The sequence below is a fragment of the Heptranchias perlo genome, chromosome 18, assembly GCF_035084215.1.
Source record: "Heptranchias perlo isolate sHepPer1 chromosome 18, sHepPer1.hap1, whole genome shotgun sequence".
Taxonomy (NCBI): domain Eukaryota; kingdom Metazoa; phylum Chordata; class Chondrichthyes; order Hexanchiformes; family Hexanchidae; genus Heptranchias; species Heptranchias perlo.
The window spans coordinates 5,047,229-5,065,662 of record NC_090342.1 but is presented as its reverse complement, the minus strand read 5'-3'; the positions used below and the strand labels follow the sequence as shown (position 1 = coordinate 5,065,662).

The 18,434-nt window shown below is 39.3% G+C and overlaps 1 protein-coding gene across 8 annotated transcripts in view; it reads right to left on the bottom strand.

Moving 5' to 3' along the window:
* The window catches only part of ppp1r12a (protein phosphatase 1, regulatory subunit 12A), a 145,948-nt gene that overhangs the window by 7,750 nt on the left and 119,764 nt on the right, over window positions 1-18,434 (bottom strand). For all 8 annotated transcript variants that reach the window (XM_067999268.1, XM_067999274.1, XM_067999266.1 and 5 more), the window contains 6 exons: window positions 16,242-16,304; window positions 7,392-7,408; window positions 6,815-6,956; window positions 6,040-6,144; window positions 4,754-4,801; window positions 3,387-3,437 (listed from right to left, as the gene is read on the bottom strand). In XM_067999268.1, the coding sequence (XP_067855369.1) occupies window positions 3,387-3,437; window positions 4,754-4,801; window positions 6,040-6,144; window positions 6,815-6,956; window positions 7,392-7,408; window positions 16,242-16,304 (426 nt within the window). The remainder of the gene's footprint in view (window positions 1-3,386; window positions 3,438-4,753; window positions 4,802-6,039; window positions 6,145-6,814; window positions 6,957-7,391; window positions 7,409-16,241; window positions 16,305-18,434) is intronic.

The following is an 18,434-nucleotide window of genomic DNA, read 5'->3' as shown; positions in this document are numbered from 1 at the left end:
GATTATAAGACAACCAAAGGTTTTATGGGCCATGTGTTAATATCTGAAAGGGGTGGACCTTTTCCTTGAACTGCTGCAATCCTTGTGGTGATAGTGCTAGGTAGGGAATTCCAGGATATGGACACAGCAATGATGAAGGAACAGCAACATATGTCCAAGTTAGGATGGTGTGTGGCTTGGCGAGAAACTAGGAGATGATGCTCCCACACATTGCTGCTCTTGTCTTTCTGGTGATTGAGATCACGGGGATGGGGGCGTGGGAAAAAGAGGGGTTGTTGAAGTCGCCTTGTTGAGTTGAAGAAATGTACATCATACATACAGTGCACTAGGGATGGATATGGAGTCTGGTGGCAGGTGTGTCAATCAAGAAAATCACTGCCCTGAATGATGTTGAATTCCTAGAGTTTTGCTGCAGCTACACCCATCCAGGCAGGTAGTTGGTATTCCATCACAGGAGGAGATGGCTGGGCTTTCTGGCAGATTAGATTATTTCTTGGAGATTTTGTGAAGCCAGGTCCTCCTTTAGTGTGGAAGATAACATGGGCACCTCTCATCATTCAGTCATCCACCTTAAGGAGACAAATGAAGAATGTTGTTGATCTAACAACCAAGAATTTTTGAAGCTCCAGAAATGCTTGATACACATGGAACCATTGGGTAACTGGAATTGCACTGACTGAAATGAATCTGACCTAGCAAAGAAAGTAACCCATCATTTGTTGAAATACGAATAATCTGTGGATTACTTCCTGGATCCCATGAAAACATCCATGACCCATCATGAAGATAACGAGGTCATCCGCTCAATGGTCAAATGATCAGATGAAATTGATGCACTTGAGCGATGAATAGGCTCCTGAAGCAAGCAGGTTCCTCCAACTGGATACAGAAATTGAAAGGCTTCGTGTAAACTAGTAGATGTGAAGAACTAGGGACAGTAGAGCAATTATTAAAAGGTCACCTTTAGCAGAATGCCAGTACTAGGAACTTTTTGAACATGTTGCAACTACTCTTCCTTCTGGCAGGGAACCCAGAACTAGACGACAACCTCAATGTTAACTAAGCGAGGTAACGGTGAATTGAAAAAAAATCTCACATGAAGATTTGTAAGAATGTGGGACATATGCTCCCAAGGTGATGGATGCAAAATCAACTTCAGTGTTTATACGGAAGAAAGACACTTACTTCGGAAGTAAGGGTATTAAGGGCTACAGAAAAAAAGCATGGTATTTGGATTCAAATGAGCTACCATGGCTAACAGAATAGCAGAGCTAGCTCGATAGGCTGGATGACCAACTTCTGTTCCTGTATTGAATGGACCTCAAGAGCAAACAAATAAATCCGTCTTTCGAATGAAACGTCAAACCGAGTCTGCCCTCTCAGGTGGACATTGTGAAAATCCCATCGCAATATTCGAAGAGCAGGGGAGTTCTCCCCGATGTCCTGGCCAATATTCATCCCTCAACCAACACCTACGATAGATTATCTGGCCATAATCACAATTCTGTTGGTGGGACCTTGCTGTGCACAAATTGGCTGCCCATTTCCTACATTACAACAGTGATTACACTTCAAAAGTACTTCATTGGCTGTAAAGCGCTTTGGGATATCCTGAGGTCATGAAAGGTGCTACATAAATACTTTCTTTTATATGGACAACTGCAAGAGCCCAGCAGTCTGGTGAGAAAGGTTCCATTTGAAGGAAGAGTAAAAGTGACCTCCTGGTTTTTTATGTAGCAAAGAAGTAGGGAAAAGAAGTCTTTTCTTTTTACCTCAAGACCATTAAATGGATAAGTAGCTGCAGCAGCGACTGGTATTTTACAAATCATTCCATTCCTTCCTGAGTACCCAAGTAAAAACCATGGGAAACCTTGTATAGTCCAAACTGCTTGTTGGGCCTAATTAAAGGCTGACAATGGCTATGAATTTGGATGTAAATAGTTGTCGGTTGTGATTCTAATCTTCTGTTGAAGGCATGGAGCCCGCTAAACAGAAAACATTTAATCCAGAATTAAGTATATTCCAAGGAAAAGTTTCTGATGTCTCCAAACTTGGTCTCTAACAAAAAATTTGAAGAGGAATAGGATCCTCTGCAGCTTGTGGGAGATATCTGCATGCATGCAATTGCTGCCCCTCCTCTTAAAAGCTAGAAACAATTGTTGAAACATCCGAAATATAATGTGAACTTAGCGTAGAAATGAAAACAATGCTTGCTCAATCAATAAGGGTCCTGCAAGCCAATAAAGAGAACTTCTGGATGCATACTGATTAAAGCCAAGAATCGCAATCTCTCAGACCTCTATATATAAAAAGGCCAGGGTCGGCAAAAGTCAGCATTCATCTTCTCTCCAGTTTGATAAAGCTAGGGGCTCACACCAAGTAGAATCAATTCTAATTAGGAATTTGTGTATAAATCACTCCCTCGTCTAATATAGGGTGGCAGTTCTCAAACCAAGGTGAGAGGTTTTAAGAAAAAACACCCATGGTTTTGCAGGGAGGGGGTGAGGATGAAGGGGGTGATAAAGTACAAGCCAAACAGACATCATCTTAGCATTAAGAAAAAATCTTTTAAATGGACTCCTGTCCTGATCAAGGCAGATGTTCAAAATCAAATCAGGTCACTTATCTAAGCACTGTAGCCTACAAACTTTATATAGACAACGTAATAGGGGTGAGTCCCTCTGTGCACCATGTGTAACAAAATCATTAATCCTTCTTTATAACTCAGTTTATTGTCTTGCTACACAGTGAACAGAGAAATCCCCTCTCCAATATAACCATTAGAAGAGAAATCCTGAACTCAACTGCATGTGTTCATTTAGTTGCATGGAAATAGTAGTGCCAGGTGTGCAACTGAGCCAGGGGGAAAATCAGGGCCTTTCGGTTTTGTCAAATGCATTATGATACAGCCCTCTTTATATATGTATATACATCGCACATCAAAAGAAAACCTTGTAGCAGATGGTTGCCAGCTTCAAGATCAGACAGTTATAAATTATTTTTAAAAATCAATTATCGAGATACAGCTACTAAAATTCTTCAGAGAAGTTCTAGATAAATTTATTTTACATTCTTGTAAAAGAGCCCAAGATCGTTTATACAGTGCTATTCCGCTGATTATGAATCAGTCCAAAAAAAGATTCACTAGTCTCAATATATCCATCAAACATACAAGGTCTGGAGTCATTTAAACACTTTTCTGTTAACTTCTGATGTACAACAGTGAAGTTAACATACAAATCTCATTTTATTTCTATTGTTTACAACTGAAAACTTTTGGTGTCATTTTAAAGATACCTTTTTGCACAAGTGAATTTTTACACGTTAACAATAATACAAATCAGAGTCTCATAAAAAGAACATTAGCTGGTGAGACGATAATTTACCTTCAGCTCCTCTTCCATTTCACCTATCTTCCTCTCCAAAGCTCTTCTTTCCTGTCAAATAATGGCAAATTATCACACTACCTGCTTTGAAAAGGGGAAGTAAAGCCTAGGCAGATCGCTTTTTGTTCCAAGTCTTCACCTACTGAGTTAGAAAAATAATTCTTCCCACCCTTTTGAAGCAACCATTTTTTCCACTTCAATGGAGGCTTGCATGCTGTGCTGGTGACTGTGATGGGAAGGCACCCCGTGTGTTCTGGATTTGCTGAATCAATTACACCAAATGCCATGGCTTTTAACTAGCCTGAGCACTGATCTGGAGCTGCCTGACCCTGGGAGGACACGCATACAGCCTGTACTTGAGAGAATGCACGCTGTCAACTATGAGATGATATTTCTGAGGAACAGAACTTCAGTGACTTGCAGTGCTTAACTACTGCAAATAGTTTAAACTGTGATTAAACAATTGTCAGCTTTTATTGTGAAAGCTGAAATATATACACATTCTGTAGCAGTGACAAATTAAATATCTCTCTTCTTTCTTGGGCCACCACACGGACTGCAGCGGTTCAAGAAGGCGGCTCACCACCACCTTCTCAAGGGGCAATTAGGGATGGGCATTAAATGCTGGCCTTGCCAGCGACACCCAAATCCCACGAACGAATAAAAACAATTACTTTCCAACTTTCAACAGTGGCTATTGCAGTTTTATTAAAGATTGCAATGCTGATATAATTACTACAACATTGCAATCCAATGTAAGATCAATTTCTGAACTTATACTTCAGCTGAAGTAGTGTTTTTTTGTACCTGAAAAATGAAGGACTCATTTTTGACTACTTTGTGTTTGAGAAAACAGCTCATTTTCCAAATGGGATGTAAATCAAAGAACTCTCATCTGGACATTAAAATGTCACTGGAACCAATAGCTGGACCTGTTTCTGGCTGGGGCGGAGATCATCTCTTACAAAAGATAGGTACTACATAGAATTATCAAGGCCAGAGTGATCTCCTGGACTGGTTTCGATCATCAAAAGGGGTTGGAGAGGAACTTCCCAGATTTGTCCCCCCAAATTGGCCTGGGTTTTTTAAACCTGTTTTTTTGCCTCTCCCAGGAGATCACATGGCTTTGGGTGGGGATGGAGAATGTATATATTGTGATATTATGTGGGGCAGGTTGCATGGACCAGAGGGTCTTTTCCTGTCCGTCATTGTTCGTATGGTCGTATAACACAGTAATCCCCCAAACTGATAAAAAAAAAACGTTTTCAAAATTTTCCGTCATTAAGTGTTTTATTACCAGTGTTACTCTAAAAAGCACTATTGCAAAATTCGGTCACACTAAGACAGCATTGTAATTTGAAACTTACCCTTTTCTCCATCTCGAGCAGCGACCGATCAGCTATTCTTTCTTGCCTCTGAAAAACAAAAGTTAGGTAGTGTGTGTTTAACAGCACCTCCCTCTCTCCTCACATCGGGTTACTCTCACCAAAAGAATAAGTGTGGTTATCCAATGGTGTTCTTTTTAGAAAAAAAGTCTCAGTGATCATTGACCCTTTAAGACTTTTGATGACAGTCGCAATCTCCCACAGTGCTTAAGAAAAATCTTTCACATTTCCCCTTCCAAACATATCAAGACACCTTAGCTATTCTTGAAGCACAACATGGAGCTTAAAAATGAAAACAATCCATATCACAATCACTAGAGACAGGAAGAAAAGTGGTGTGTGGACAGATCCATCAAAGGTAGGCAATCAACTAACAATCTCCATTTGTTACCGCAGCATTCTGTCAGGGTCGGAGCACTCTGGTGAATCCGAAGACCTAGATCTTACGTCTACATTCAAAATAATTTAACAGAATCACCACTTTTTAAACAGGAATGGTAATGCGCAGGAACAGTACAATTCCTCTATTTAGCAGATAGGCATTTTCTTAAACTTGGCAAAGGTAGGAACCATAACTTGGATTGAATGCTCCTTAGCCTAACCTAGCAGTTTGCTTCCTACTAGATAGAAATCATGTTGAATATATTCCATAAACCATCTAAATGACTTCAGTTTGGTATTGGGTTATCTGAATGCTGAATTTATAGGGAAGATAAAATGATTTGGTTCTTGTTAGACAGCAACAAAACCTCTAGTAACAATCATAGAATGAAACTAAAGTTGCACTTTCAAAGCACATGGCTTAGGAAAGAACCAGAATGATATCCTGAGATAAATATAATTTGAAACCACTTTGGGCGCATGCTGTAGATTTCAGATATCAACCATTGACTGCAAATTATTAAACTCTCTGTGCCAGTGTGGCTGCATTCCCGGTTCAAAACTAACCAATGACAACAGGAACTGCTTAGGGTTAGGACCTATTGACTCTCTGGATGCACAAGAAACTGAAAAACATTTGCTATTCAGACTCCTGGAAATTTTCGAGTTCAAAACATTTAAAAAGTTGGGAATGCAGTCTTTGCACAGGGCTAATTAACCAAAGTTTGGATCAAACATCGTACAACTTGCCTTTTAAAAAATTTATTTGGGGTGTACTAATGTTCAACAGCACACACTTTAAGTAAGAACGCAAAATATTGTTTTGCCAAATGGTGCAATATCATTTGCATTTTCCATTTCCCCAAAAAGTTAACCTTTGTACATACCTGTGTGGTTTTCTCTAACTGCACTTTCAACTCTGTTAGCTCCAGGTTTGTATCACGTAGATTTGCCTTAAGCTTTTCATTTTCTGCTAGAAACTGCTCATAAAGCTGTGAAAATACCACAAAGTTCAACCATTGCAATGCCTGAAGTTCCACATATAAATGCTACAAGTTAAATACCAATTATAGCATTGTGCCCTCCAACAAATCGCAGTTCTTGACAAAACTTTTACTCACTACCAAGAATGAACTTGCATTTATGTAGCACTTTTCACAACCCCAGGATATCCCAAAGAACTTCAAGCCAATTAATTTTTTTTGAAGTGTAGCCACTGTCATGTAGGTATACGTGGCAGCCATTTTGCACCCAGCCCGGTCACATGAATAGCATTGAGGTAAGTGATCGGATCATTTGCTTTCATAGTGTTGGTTGAGGGATAATATTGTCCCCGGAACACCAGGAGAACTTCTGTGTTCTGTGAATGTCGTCATGAGATCTTTTACATCCACATGATAAAGCAGACAGGACCCTTGGTTTACTGTCCCATCCGAAAGACAGCACCTCAGACAACACTGCACTCTCAGTATCAGTATCACAGCACTGAAGTATCAGCCTGGATTATGTGCTCAAGTCCTGGAGTGGGGCTTTAAACCATGGCCCTCACTCAGAGGCTACTTTGCACTCTGATACGATGCATTCAGGGACAGAGGTGTGTTACACAATATTTAAACCCCGTTATGAAGCACAAGTGTACAGAGGCACTATTTCAACAGTCACCTTTTTATAATCTAACGTGTCTTCCTTTTCTGCCCTGCTGTGAGAAGAAAGCCTGCTTTCTCTGTAAGGATATAAACTAGTTCGACTAGCCGACTGTTCAGGACCCTCATTATGCGTAGTACTAGAAAGTCCTGTGTCAAACCTGTAAAAAAAATGACCTCGTTAACACGATTATTATTTTATGGTGTCATAATCGGGTAATGCGGAGTACAAGTTTACTGCAGTCAAATAAATCCTAATGCAACATCTCCAAAATATGGTGGTTTCCTACTAGCTTTGGTAATCTTCCCATTAAAACACTTATAACATACAACTAAACTAATCACTCACACAAAGCTATGAGTCTGTTTTTTGACTTCCTCTATTATGCTGAGCCTCAATATCGCTCTCAATCTTCCTCCTCTTCCCACCCTCAATGTAAATCAGGCATCCTATTTTAACAGTCTTAGTGATCATTTTTTTTTTTTAAAAGTCCTATATAGTTTGCAGCTTTGACTGTGGAGCAGGTACATTATCTAGCAATGATATAAAGACTGTAAACACAACTTTAATAAAGTAAAAATGAACAAAATCATACCTTGAAAGTCTGTCATTCTGGAAAAAAAAGATTACATTTTAGCAAGTTTTCTAAAACATTTTAATCTTTCATGATAAAAATCTATTAAATCACAAAACATAAAATTGAGTAACAATGATTTATTTTTGTTCTAGAAATGTAAAGACAAGGAGTCAATATTTCATCCGAATTCAATGCAATCCCTCAATTAGCACAGATTTTCAGAATGAAAAGAGTTGAGAACAAAAGACTTTTCATTAAAAAAACATTTCTAGTAGAGATGTATAAAAAAGTCTCTCAGCTAAAGCAGTTAGCCACTGATTAACACCTTAAAAAAAAGTCTTTGCTGCTCATTCACTCTACAGAAGCTCAATCTTAAGCCCAGGGCTGCACGACCCTTTGGGGCAGGGTCTGTATCAATGTGCCACAGAGAGAGAGCTGTGTCTCATTAAACCGCTTTCTATTCAAGTGGAATCATGACTAAGTGCCATGTTCAACATCGTGTACTTTCTTTTATAAACATTCCCATATTTATTGGACAAGCACTCAATCATTCCAGCACGTGCACAGGTCCCGAATGACACTCAACCTCCCCGCTACCCGCTACCCACCCCGCTCCAGAAATGGCTATAGGTGGTAAAAATCATATCCTATACACTACAATTCAAACCCCAATAGACAAGAAACATAGGAAAGTTTGGGAGGGGACAAAACTCTACTGTCCATATGGTCATTTGCAAAAACTATTACCACTCACGCACAAGCTCATATCTATCTAGTTCACTGTCAAATTTTCACACACTATCTGCCTCCCTGGGCAATCTACTCCACACATTCACCAGCTATGTGTAAAGTCCATTAATCTAAGCTGTCCATGCGCCCTCCTCCCTTCTATACTTGAGCCCACGGATCGAGTGTTTGTGGCATTTTTAGACATGTTATTGGGAGTTCGATTTTACAGAACACCCGTCTACGAAGAACTTCTACACCTTATATTACAAATGAGTCCAAAATTAAAGGTCATCAATATAAGATAGTCACTAATAAATCCAATTGGGTAAAGAAGTTTCTCCTGAATTCCTCAAGAGTGTTAAGAATGTGGAATGCACTACCACATGGAGTAATTGAGGTGAATAGCATCGATGCATTTAAGGGAAAGCTAGATAAGAAGACGAGGAGAAAGGAATGGAAGGGTATGCAGATAGGGGTAGGAGGAGGCTTGTGTGGAGCAAACGGTAGCATAGACCATTTGGACTTAAGGGCTTGTTTATGTGCTGTAGACTCAATATAAGTCATTACCTTGCATTTATCCATGTTAAATGCCATTTTGCCACTCATCAGCTCACCATCCCAACCTACCCAGGTCCCTATGTATAAGGTTTGCCCATTGTTTGTATCCTTCTCTTCCAGTGACCAATGACTAATGTTAGTGTTGGGATATTCTTACCCCAGCTCCAAATCATTGACATGCACGGTAAAGAGCAACATAAAAATTCAAACCTCCAAACACTAACACTGGCTGGCTGATCCTCCCTCTTCTTGCTCTGGCCCAGACAGCTGGTTAAAGGAACAAAGATTTCCTGCTTTATCTGGACCAGAGTGCTGCCCCTTTGTTAGCAAAGACCTGAGATGCTACTGAGTAAACAAGTGACCTGGCTGTCTTCATGGATTTGGCCGTCATCAAGTGGACTAACAGCACCATGAGGTGATATGACATCAGAAAGTCTGAACTCCAACACACGCCACTAGAATTGAGGGGGTTTCTTTGGAAATTAAGAAAAAATAAGGTAGTGTTTTTGACACTAAAATTCAGTCTTCAGTTCTTAATTTAGTTTTTAAAAAAAATAGTTTTTGTAGTAGGAGGTGTCAGAGTTTTACATCTAGTATATGTAGACGGGTGTTCTGTAAAATCGTACATCTCCGATAGGGGGGGAAAATTTCAGAAATTAAGAATGTATGGCTAAACGAGCCATATAAAGATAGATACAAGTATCACTTAGATGTACAGGTTTCCCCAAGATCAAAGGGAGGTGAGATTTAAGCCAGCTAGTCCAGATACAGGTACCAGCTCGGAAGATTAATTTACCCGGGGGCAGAGGATCCAGGAGGAATGGATAGCACCTCCATCGACTGGTTCATCATTCTGACTCGTCAGAAGGCTAACACAAATCTCAGAGGAAGGTGAGGCGACCAGTTGTTCCACGTCAGCTCATAAGGACGAGGCCGTACAAGTTTTGCGAACAATGCTAACTACAAGCATATAGACTTAATCTATTCAATAGGCTGCCTGTCTAATGCTGTTAACTTCTCAGCTAAAGAGTGGAATCCTAAATTAATAACAATTTACGTCAATCTCAGACAGTGATCTCAATTCTAAATGTATAATTAGCAGTTAACGCTGAACTACTGTGACATAATGGTAACATTTGCCTGTCTTTGTAACCTCATTATTTTGTCAATTAATCCTAATAATTATTTGTGTTTAAGTGCTAACTATGATTCTACGGTTAATATACAGTTGTTAGCTCATGACTTTGCTGCCCAATTTGTTTCATAATTGTCAAGAAAGGGTTAACTTCACTCAGTGGATCCTGATGGGAGGTTAGTCGTGTAAATGCTCATATGATCCAAACTGACTGATGAAAGACAAAAGGGAGACCCAAATTTAGGCATCATTAACTCCTAGGCATAAAATGGGTTGTAAATGTGTGGAGTTGAAGTGAAGGGATAAGGATTCATTTGGTGCCCTTGATGAATATGCTTGTCAGGGTATTAATCCCAGTGACCTTAACAGGTCTCTGTAATTATGGAGTAATGAGCAATTCTGATCATAAAATCTTTCAACAGTATGAAAATAGAGTAAAAATAACAGTTAACTCTAACATTAACAACCTTTGGAATTTACAATGATTACTTTATGTACACGCCAAGTTGTAAAGGTTTGTATGCTGAACAAAACACTCACACAAAATGATCGTTATAACCATAAGCACTTCCTTGTCCTGAAACTAATTAAAGCTATTCAAGATCACACTTTTTTTTAAAAAAAGTATTTTCATGGAGCAATCAATATTTTAATTAACAAAAGTTCCATTTTGTTATTACAATTTTAGGACTAGAGTGGAGTTTGCATTGAGATTTATCCAGTTATGTGACATTGCATCACACGAAAATTACTGACTCCAAATCTGATAGGCAAAGGTCAAATGTTATACACAAGCAATTCTCTATCAAAATATGCAGATACTTGTTGAAACAGTTGCAAAATAGCTCCAGCCATTGTTGTTTTTATAAGTTAATTCTTGGCAGCAATTATTCCAGAATATTCTTGCTAGTAAAAGTTATTTTTGAACTGTATCTTTCGAACTGGAGATTGCAAAGCTTTACATGCTCCAGTAATGTCATGCATTTCAGCCAGGCCCATCTGCCTGGTCCTTCATGGTCAGTGAAGTACTCGTAAACCCATATATACTGCAAATGTCAAGTTTGGATTTATTGCGTGATTCATTCTATGGCTGGATGAGATTAGAACTGGATTCTTTCCATTGTGTCACAGGCCTCAAGTTCGTTTAAAATCTCATTATTTAAACCCCAGGTCCCTTCCCTTAGGTTGAGAATTCAGATTCTTGAGCACCTGCCAGGAATAGCAGTGACTAATTCTCAGCTGCTGTCCCAACAGGTCAAAATAAAAGTAACCTTTCTGGACTGCTCAAGAAACAGAATAGAAATCACAACATGGGAGGAGGCCATTCAGCCCATCCGGTCTGTGCCAGGACTTTAACTGGAGGTATCTACTCTAATCCTATCTCTCTGCCTTTAGTCACTATCTCAACAGCCACTTGTGACAAAGCATTGCATGTTCCAATAACCCTTCGGGTGAAAAAAATTCTTCTAGTTTATGTAAGTTAAGTTTTGTAATCTATTATATCAGCAAAATCAATCTATAATTTGGAAATTTAAATCTAACAGTAAAATTAAATGAGGAAAACTAGAAGGGCCAAACAGAATACTTATTCCATATAGTTAAAGTAAAACATTACAACAGCGACAACACTTAAAGTACTTAACTGGCTGTAAAAGGGCTTTGGGACATCCCGAGGTGGTGAAAGGCGCTCTACAATTGCATGTCTTTCTTTTATTTCTTTTTAAAAAGTAAAATTTACATAAAATGAAAACAGCAACACTGAACGATGAAAATAATTTCTATGCCTGGAATAAAATTAATCTTCAACACAGAAGCTAGTAATAGCTGGAAGCTCAACCATCTCAATATTTGAAGCAATCCCTGAAAAATATCAAGCTACTTTCTGCCAAATGATATTCTACAAAAGAAAAATGGACTGTGAAACTCTTGACACAACCAGAGTGCTTTACACAGAACACTATAGTGTCACAGCAGAGCTTTCATATATTCCTGTAATGTGATGTTGCTACAATACAATAAACCAAAGGTAGGCAACGAAATTTGCAATCATTTTGCATTCATCAGAAGGGATATTCCTCCGCTGGGAGGGAGTGCACAGGTAGTTTACTCCCAAAGCCGATCTACCACTTGCTGAAGGTGCTCCGAAGTGACCTGGTCAGTTCGTAGCTGAGCGGCCCTGCCAAGATCTGCAATTCACCAAGGGGCGAATCACAAGTGCAGCCCCAAGATATTTCTTTTCTATAAGATCGCTTAGAGACAATGGATTTCAAAACATGCCATGTAACCACAAATGTCTCAGTATGAGTTTTACTTGAGTTTAGGGAAGGCAGATAAGACCAGATTCTTCAATTACAACTCCGACAGAAAATTTCTAATGCAACGGTTCTCAACTTGTACTATTCAAGACTCATCAGAACTAATCGGACTTGTTCTGCGGCCACCAAGTAAACCTGGACCTTTTTTTTTAAAAGAAAAACACTGCATTTTTTTCCCAAACAACGGATTGTCCATCAATTGAGAAACATTTCTACAGGGAGCATAAAAGGATTACATTGCCAGCAATCAAGTTAAAAGTAATCCTGGTTACACGTGAAAAGTTGGGCAGTTCTCATCATCACACAATGACTTCAAGTAGAGAGAGATGTTATAATAAGCTCATGGGAGCTTTAGAAAAAGGGGTGAACTTATATTGCACCTCATCACTTCCCCCATCTTACACAATGAATTACTTTGAAGTGCAGCACTGGAGGCAAACACTTTAGTTGAAGGCCCATCACCATCTCTCTGCTTAATTACTTACAGTACACTAAAAAAATGAAAAAACATTTGCTAGAAAGCGGGTGGGGTGGGTATAATGGGTTAAAAATCCCACCTATCAAATACACTTCAAAAATCTTCTGCATGTCAATTTTTTCAGAATAAGTCCTATGTCCTCATTTATAATGGGAACTGCCTACATAAAATTGTCACACTGTAATTGCACTATCCTGCCAGTGGTGGCACTAGCACTTCAGTTTTGCATCTCCCAGCTCCTCAACCAATGCTGCAGAGAAACGCCTGTTCTCCAATCAGCTCCACTTCTATACTTCCCAAATTGCCACAAGTTTTCTTAGATAATTCAAATAACAAAATTATTACATAATATGAATTTTAATTTTCAGGCTTTCAGACATGCTCGATAGGGAAGTTGTACCAGGGAACTGGAAGGTTGTCATAAATGTAATGACTTTGTTCAAATAGGAAGAAACTGGGTAACTATGGACCAGTCAATCCAACAGTGGGTAAGCTTCTGGAGGTCATGATATAATGACATTTGGTCCTTAATTAACACCTAAGACATGTGTTAATTAAGGACCAAAAGACATGGATTAAAGACCGCCAATATGGATTTGTAAAAGGCACGTCGTAGCGGACAAATTTAAGTGTTCTTTCAGGAAATAACAGAAGTGTATTGATAGAGAAAATGCAGTGGGGATGTGTAAGCGGATTTTCAAAAGATGTCTGACGAGAGGCTGCACAGCAGGCTAGTTGATAACATGTAAGGTACGTGGTATTAAAAGGGACTGTGGCAGCATAGATGGGAACTTGGTCAAAGGAGAGGAGGGAGTAGTGGTTAATATTTTTCATACTGGAAAGGTGTAATCAGTGGTGTCCCCCAGGGGTCAGTGTTATTTTAAATTCATTCTCCGGATGAAGGTATCGCTGGCAAGGCCAGCGGCATTTACTGTCCAGTCCCAGTTGCCCTGAGAAGATGGTGGTGGGCCTTTTCTTGAACTGCTGCAATCCATGTGGTCAAGGAGTTTAAGATTATGTTATTCGTTGTAACAGGTTGATACAACTGAGCAGCCTGCTATGCCACTTCAGAGGGCAGTTAAGAGTCAACCACACTGATGTAGGACTTGAGCCAGACCAGGTAACGGTACGTTTCCTTCCATAAAGTACATTAATGAACCAGCTGGGTTTTTACAACAATGACAGTTTCATCGTCACTTTTACTGATACCAGCTATTATTTCCAGATTTTAAAAAATGTTTTTAAACTGAATTCAAATTCTCAAACTGCCATAGTGGGATTAAAAACGCACGTTCTCTGGATTACAAGCCCAGTAACATAACCACTACGCTACCATACACATTACCTTGCAAATACCACAAAAATAGTGAGCCTATCGATTAACTGAAGATTTCAGGAGGACAAACAGATTAGCAGATTGATCTGATAGATATCGGATGAAATTTAATACAGAGAAATGTGAGGTCGTACATTTTTGGTAAGAATGGGAGGAAATATACACTGAATGGTAATACTTTAAAAGGAGTAGCAGAGCAGAAAAATTTAGGGGCTCAGATACACAAATCTTTAAAAGTGGGAGAACAAGTTGACAAAGCTGTAAAAAAAATCGGATCCCGGAGTTAAAAACAAAGAAGCAACAATGAACCTAGACAAATTATCAGGTAAGCTGCAGTTAGAATGTGTGTCCAGTTTTGAGGACATTACTTTAGCAAAGATGTCAGGGGCATGAAGAGGGTACAGAAGAGATTCATTAGATACCAGGGGTGAGAGGCTTTAGTCATGAGGAGAGACTTGAGAAACTGGGGCTCTTTTTATTAGGGCAAATGGATACACAATACAGGTGTTCAAAATTATGACAGGTTTTGACAAGGCAAAAATCGAGAAAACAGGTCAGTGAGTTGGTAATGATAAATTTATCAGCAAAAGAAAGAGGTAGGGAGAACTTCTTTTATTCCGAGGGTTGTTAGGATATAGAATACCTTACCAGAAACAGTTATGGAAGCAGGGAAGTGGATTAATAATTGAAAGATTTTTTTTTAAAAAAGGTTAGGGGAAAGGGGCAGGAAAATGGGTCTAAATGGATAACTCTTTCTGGAAGCCGGGACTGGCACAATGGGCTGAATGAGCTCATGTGCTACGATTCTATAAAATCAAATATTGGGCCAGAACTTGCTCCAACCGGTGCGGCAAGGCTGTTCGCACATCCTGCGGACAAAGACTAAGAAAATACTTACCTCGTGGTCTTGCTCCCTTTACAATTTTTTTCAGTTCAGCGCAGGCTCCTTCGTATCGAGAGACTCTGTGGGAATGGAAGCCATGCCCACAGAATCTGTCAAGAAGTCCTGCCCACAAGCAGGCAAGTACAAATCATTCATTTAAAGCAAACCTCGTATGTTAGTTTAAATAAAAATTTAACATGATAAAAAGCCAAGCAAATGATTTAATTTAATGAAACTTACAGAAGTTAAAAATAAAAAAATTTAACATTTTTAATTTACATTTTTTTTAATGATCAAAAATGAGTCATTTGACATTACACATTTTTAAAATTTAATTTTTTGTTGTTTGAGTCATTAACAGTCACCGCGCTTTTAAAAAGTAGTGCAGGACTGGTATTTTCCAGCGTATCTTTTGGTGGCGTAAGTATCTTCGTTCCAGCTGGGCAGATGGGGAAGTTTAGGAATGTTTAATAATTTCTATGACTTTAGCGTACCACGTCCCTTTCATTCGGAACTGTCAAACCGCCAGCGGACGATTGGGCGCAAGTTCACAATTTTGGGGTTTTACTGCGCATGTGCACATTCGTGAACTTGTTCCCTGTCTTCGCCGGTGGAGACACAGAACGCCATTCAGGCACCGCGAGTAATTTTTGGGCCAAGATATAAAAATAAGGACACAACCTATGGCTTTAAAATGGGGACTGAACTATGTCTGTGACCCGGTCCAATCGACCTCCGTCCTCCAACCCCGCTTCAACTGAAGACTATTTGGTTTAAACACTCGTGTACAACGTCACGGGAGATTGTCAAATAAACATTTATACTTCAGGACTAGTCTGGAGTTGCTCTACTATTTATTTTTAGCAAGAAAAGTTTCTTTTTAATAAGCAAATCATTTTGCTTCTTGTAATGGTGCCCTCCAGTTTGATTTAAGATTTGTTAGGATACAATTAAAACATTGGATCTTGCAATAAAAATCCAATCTCTTGCACTTAATCATGATGATGTTTAAGAAAACCAAAATTCTTCCTAAATTTAATAAAATTTGAGTCCAACAAGTGCTTTTATCAACTGGCACCAAACACTGTCCAAATATGTGCATTTTTAGTGCAGATTAATTATGTGGAGCAGGAACTACTGAAATAACTCTGCTTGCTAGCATGATTTGGCAGAACAACGTTCCCACAAACACAAAACACAATGTACGTCACAAATAGTACAACAGACAGAAACAATTCCCTTCACTTGAAAGAAAATTTAATTAGTCTTGAAGGATTTCAACCAATTCTGGCTCAAACACAGCCCACCCCTTATTAAAAAAAACATATAAGCTAACTCACAGGAATGTACGAGCAACAAGCATTTGATTGCAAATTTCTGTCACGGTTCCAAGAGAAACATTTCAAGGTTTACTGCTTGGAGAAAGAAAGTTACCTGACACTTTTTGTTCATTCCACCTTCTGTATCTGACTGCTGTTCTTGGTCATTCTCATCACTCTAAAAAAAAAGATTGAAACGTTAGGATAAAAGGTAAGAAAACTCAAGATACTTATGCACTTGCTGGTAGATGGTTGGTCCAAGGCATGGCGTTCTGTTGGTGACAGATGTCAGACCTGCTGTCAAAGTGTCGTAGGATTTCACCCATTGCAGCAATACAGCTAATTTACGGAAATTTATCACAAAGGTTATAATAAAGCACACCGTAATGATGCTGAAAGATACAGGGCTCCAGATATATCTGTAATACCCATCAATTAAAATGTGCTTAAGATGCAACCATCTGCCTGTTCTCGCTCCAAAATCGTCCACATTTTGTTTGCTCTACCTCCCACAGTGGATTTGCATAATTTGCTTAAGATTCAATGCGTTATTTATTTCTCTCCCCACCCTCCCCAAAACTGTCCCCCCTTTTCTCGGTTATTTATATGATTATGAAAAGTACTGTTCCTCTCCCTTACCTCCCACTGTGGACCGAAGCTGGTCATTGGTCTAGTTACACCAGGGAGGTTTCTCCTATGGTCAAGTCACCAATGATCAGCACCAGGAAGAGGTGATCATTTGTGTTTGCCTGGCTTGATTAACTCCAGGCTCAATGCTCAGCTAAGTCCTAATAACCTACTATGCAATCTAAAAAAAATCCTCATCCCGAACAAGGTCAGCTCACAATTTTTAATTAATGCCTTAAATTGTATAGAATTTGGCAGGAAAATGGAGTATTTTTGGTTTTAATTTCTTCAGTTTACTACTTCAGTTATTTGCCAGATTGCCTTATGGAACAGCTCATTGGGACCTACTTTGGCTAATGCAGTTACACATCAGCAAGGTGAAAACAACAATGTCCATGATGCTTCTCCCTCCCAAGCACAAAATATGTCAGCAACAATTGGAAATCCCTAGCACTGAAGGCCCTACTGAAACTTCCAAAGCTTGGACTGAAACAGAAATCAGGCCCCAAGTCCTAGAGAAAGCCACAGGCCTGTGTGGAGAAACGTCTTGCAATTATTTCCAACTACATTTATGGATGTTTACTGATTCTTTTTTCACAGAATTGTGTACTTTGCGCCATTACTGGCTGTGTATAGCCTGACTGGAATGAGGAAGGAAAAAGGCAGCGGAAAGCAGTGTGGAAAAGTGTGATTTAATTGGTTTGCTTTGTGACAGTTGCTAGCTCCCCCTGCCTACTAGTTTGCAGTTGGCTTTTCCTACCTGTCTAGACTTGAGCGATTCAGCGCAGTTAACTTAACAGATAGCAGTTGGCATAGGGTAATGGACACTTGAAATATACGAAGGGCATGAGAATTATATAGATTTTTATTTTTTTTATACAAACTATTATTTAGCGCAGAAATACACTGCATTAGTAACAACCTGTAAGTTACTTCATTTTGCCGTGTTGGAAACAGTGCAAAGAGAAACCCTATATGCATTGGCCAAAGTAGCAGCCATAGGATGACTTGCATGTCCACCAACTATCGTTGTGGCTCGCAACCAGCTGCAGAACTTTCGGCAGCCCAGTTGGATGATGACAGTCTGCTGTTACGTTTGCCAAAGGTTCTTCTATCAATTGTTGGATTGATTTCTATTCTGTTTACATAGACTGCAAAAACTCTGCAAATATGAACAAAACAATCTTCTGTTTCTCAGAAGCATACAGTAGTGAACACCATTATTTCTCCAGATGAAATAAACTCAATACAATTTTAGGCAAAAGCAACAGGTGCTGTTTTAGAATTGCCCTTTCTAAATGCCAAAGCAAAATGGGTCCACAATCAGAACATGAAGCTCATCAGCCATGCAGGCTCAAGTAAAAGCAAGGAAAGTAGCGGCCTCTCAGGAGAGAAATTCAAGATCACGAAAGAAAAGCTTCTAGTTAAAGATTCAAATTTCAGGAAGGCAATAACTATCAACAAAGTGCATTTATATAGTGCCTTTAATGAAGAAAAACAACCTAGGGTACTTCACAGGGGCATGGGGAAAACTGATACAGAGCCACAGATTACAAAGTGAGACCAAAGGCTTGGGCAAAGTAGTTTTAAAAGGAGAGGAAGGAGGACGAGAGGTGGAGGGATTTGAGGAGGGAATTCCAGAGAGCGGGGCCTAGATGACACCAGGCACAGCCGCAAGTGA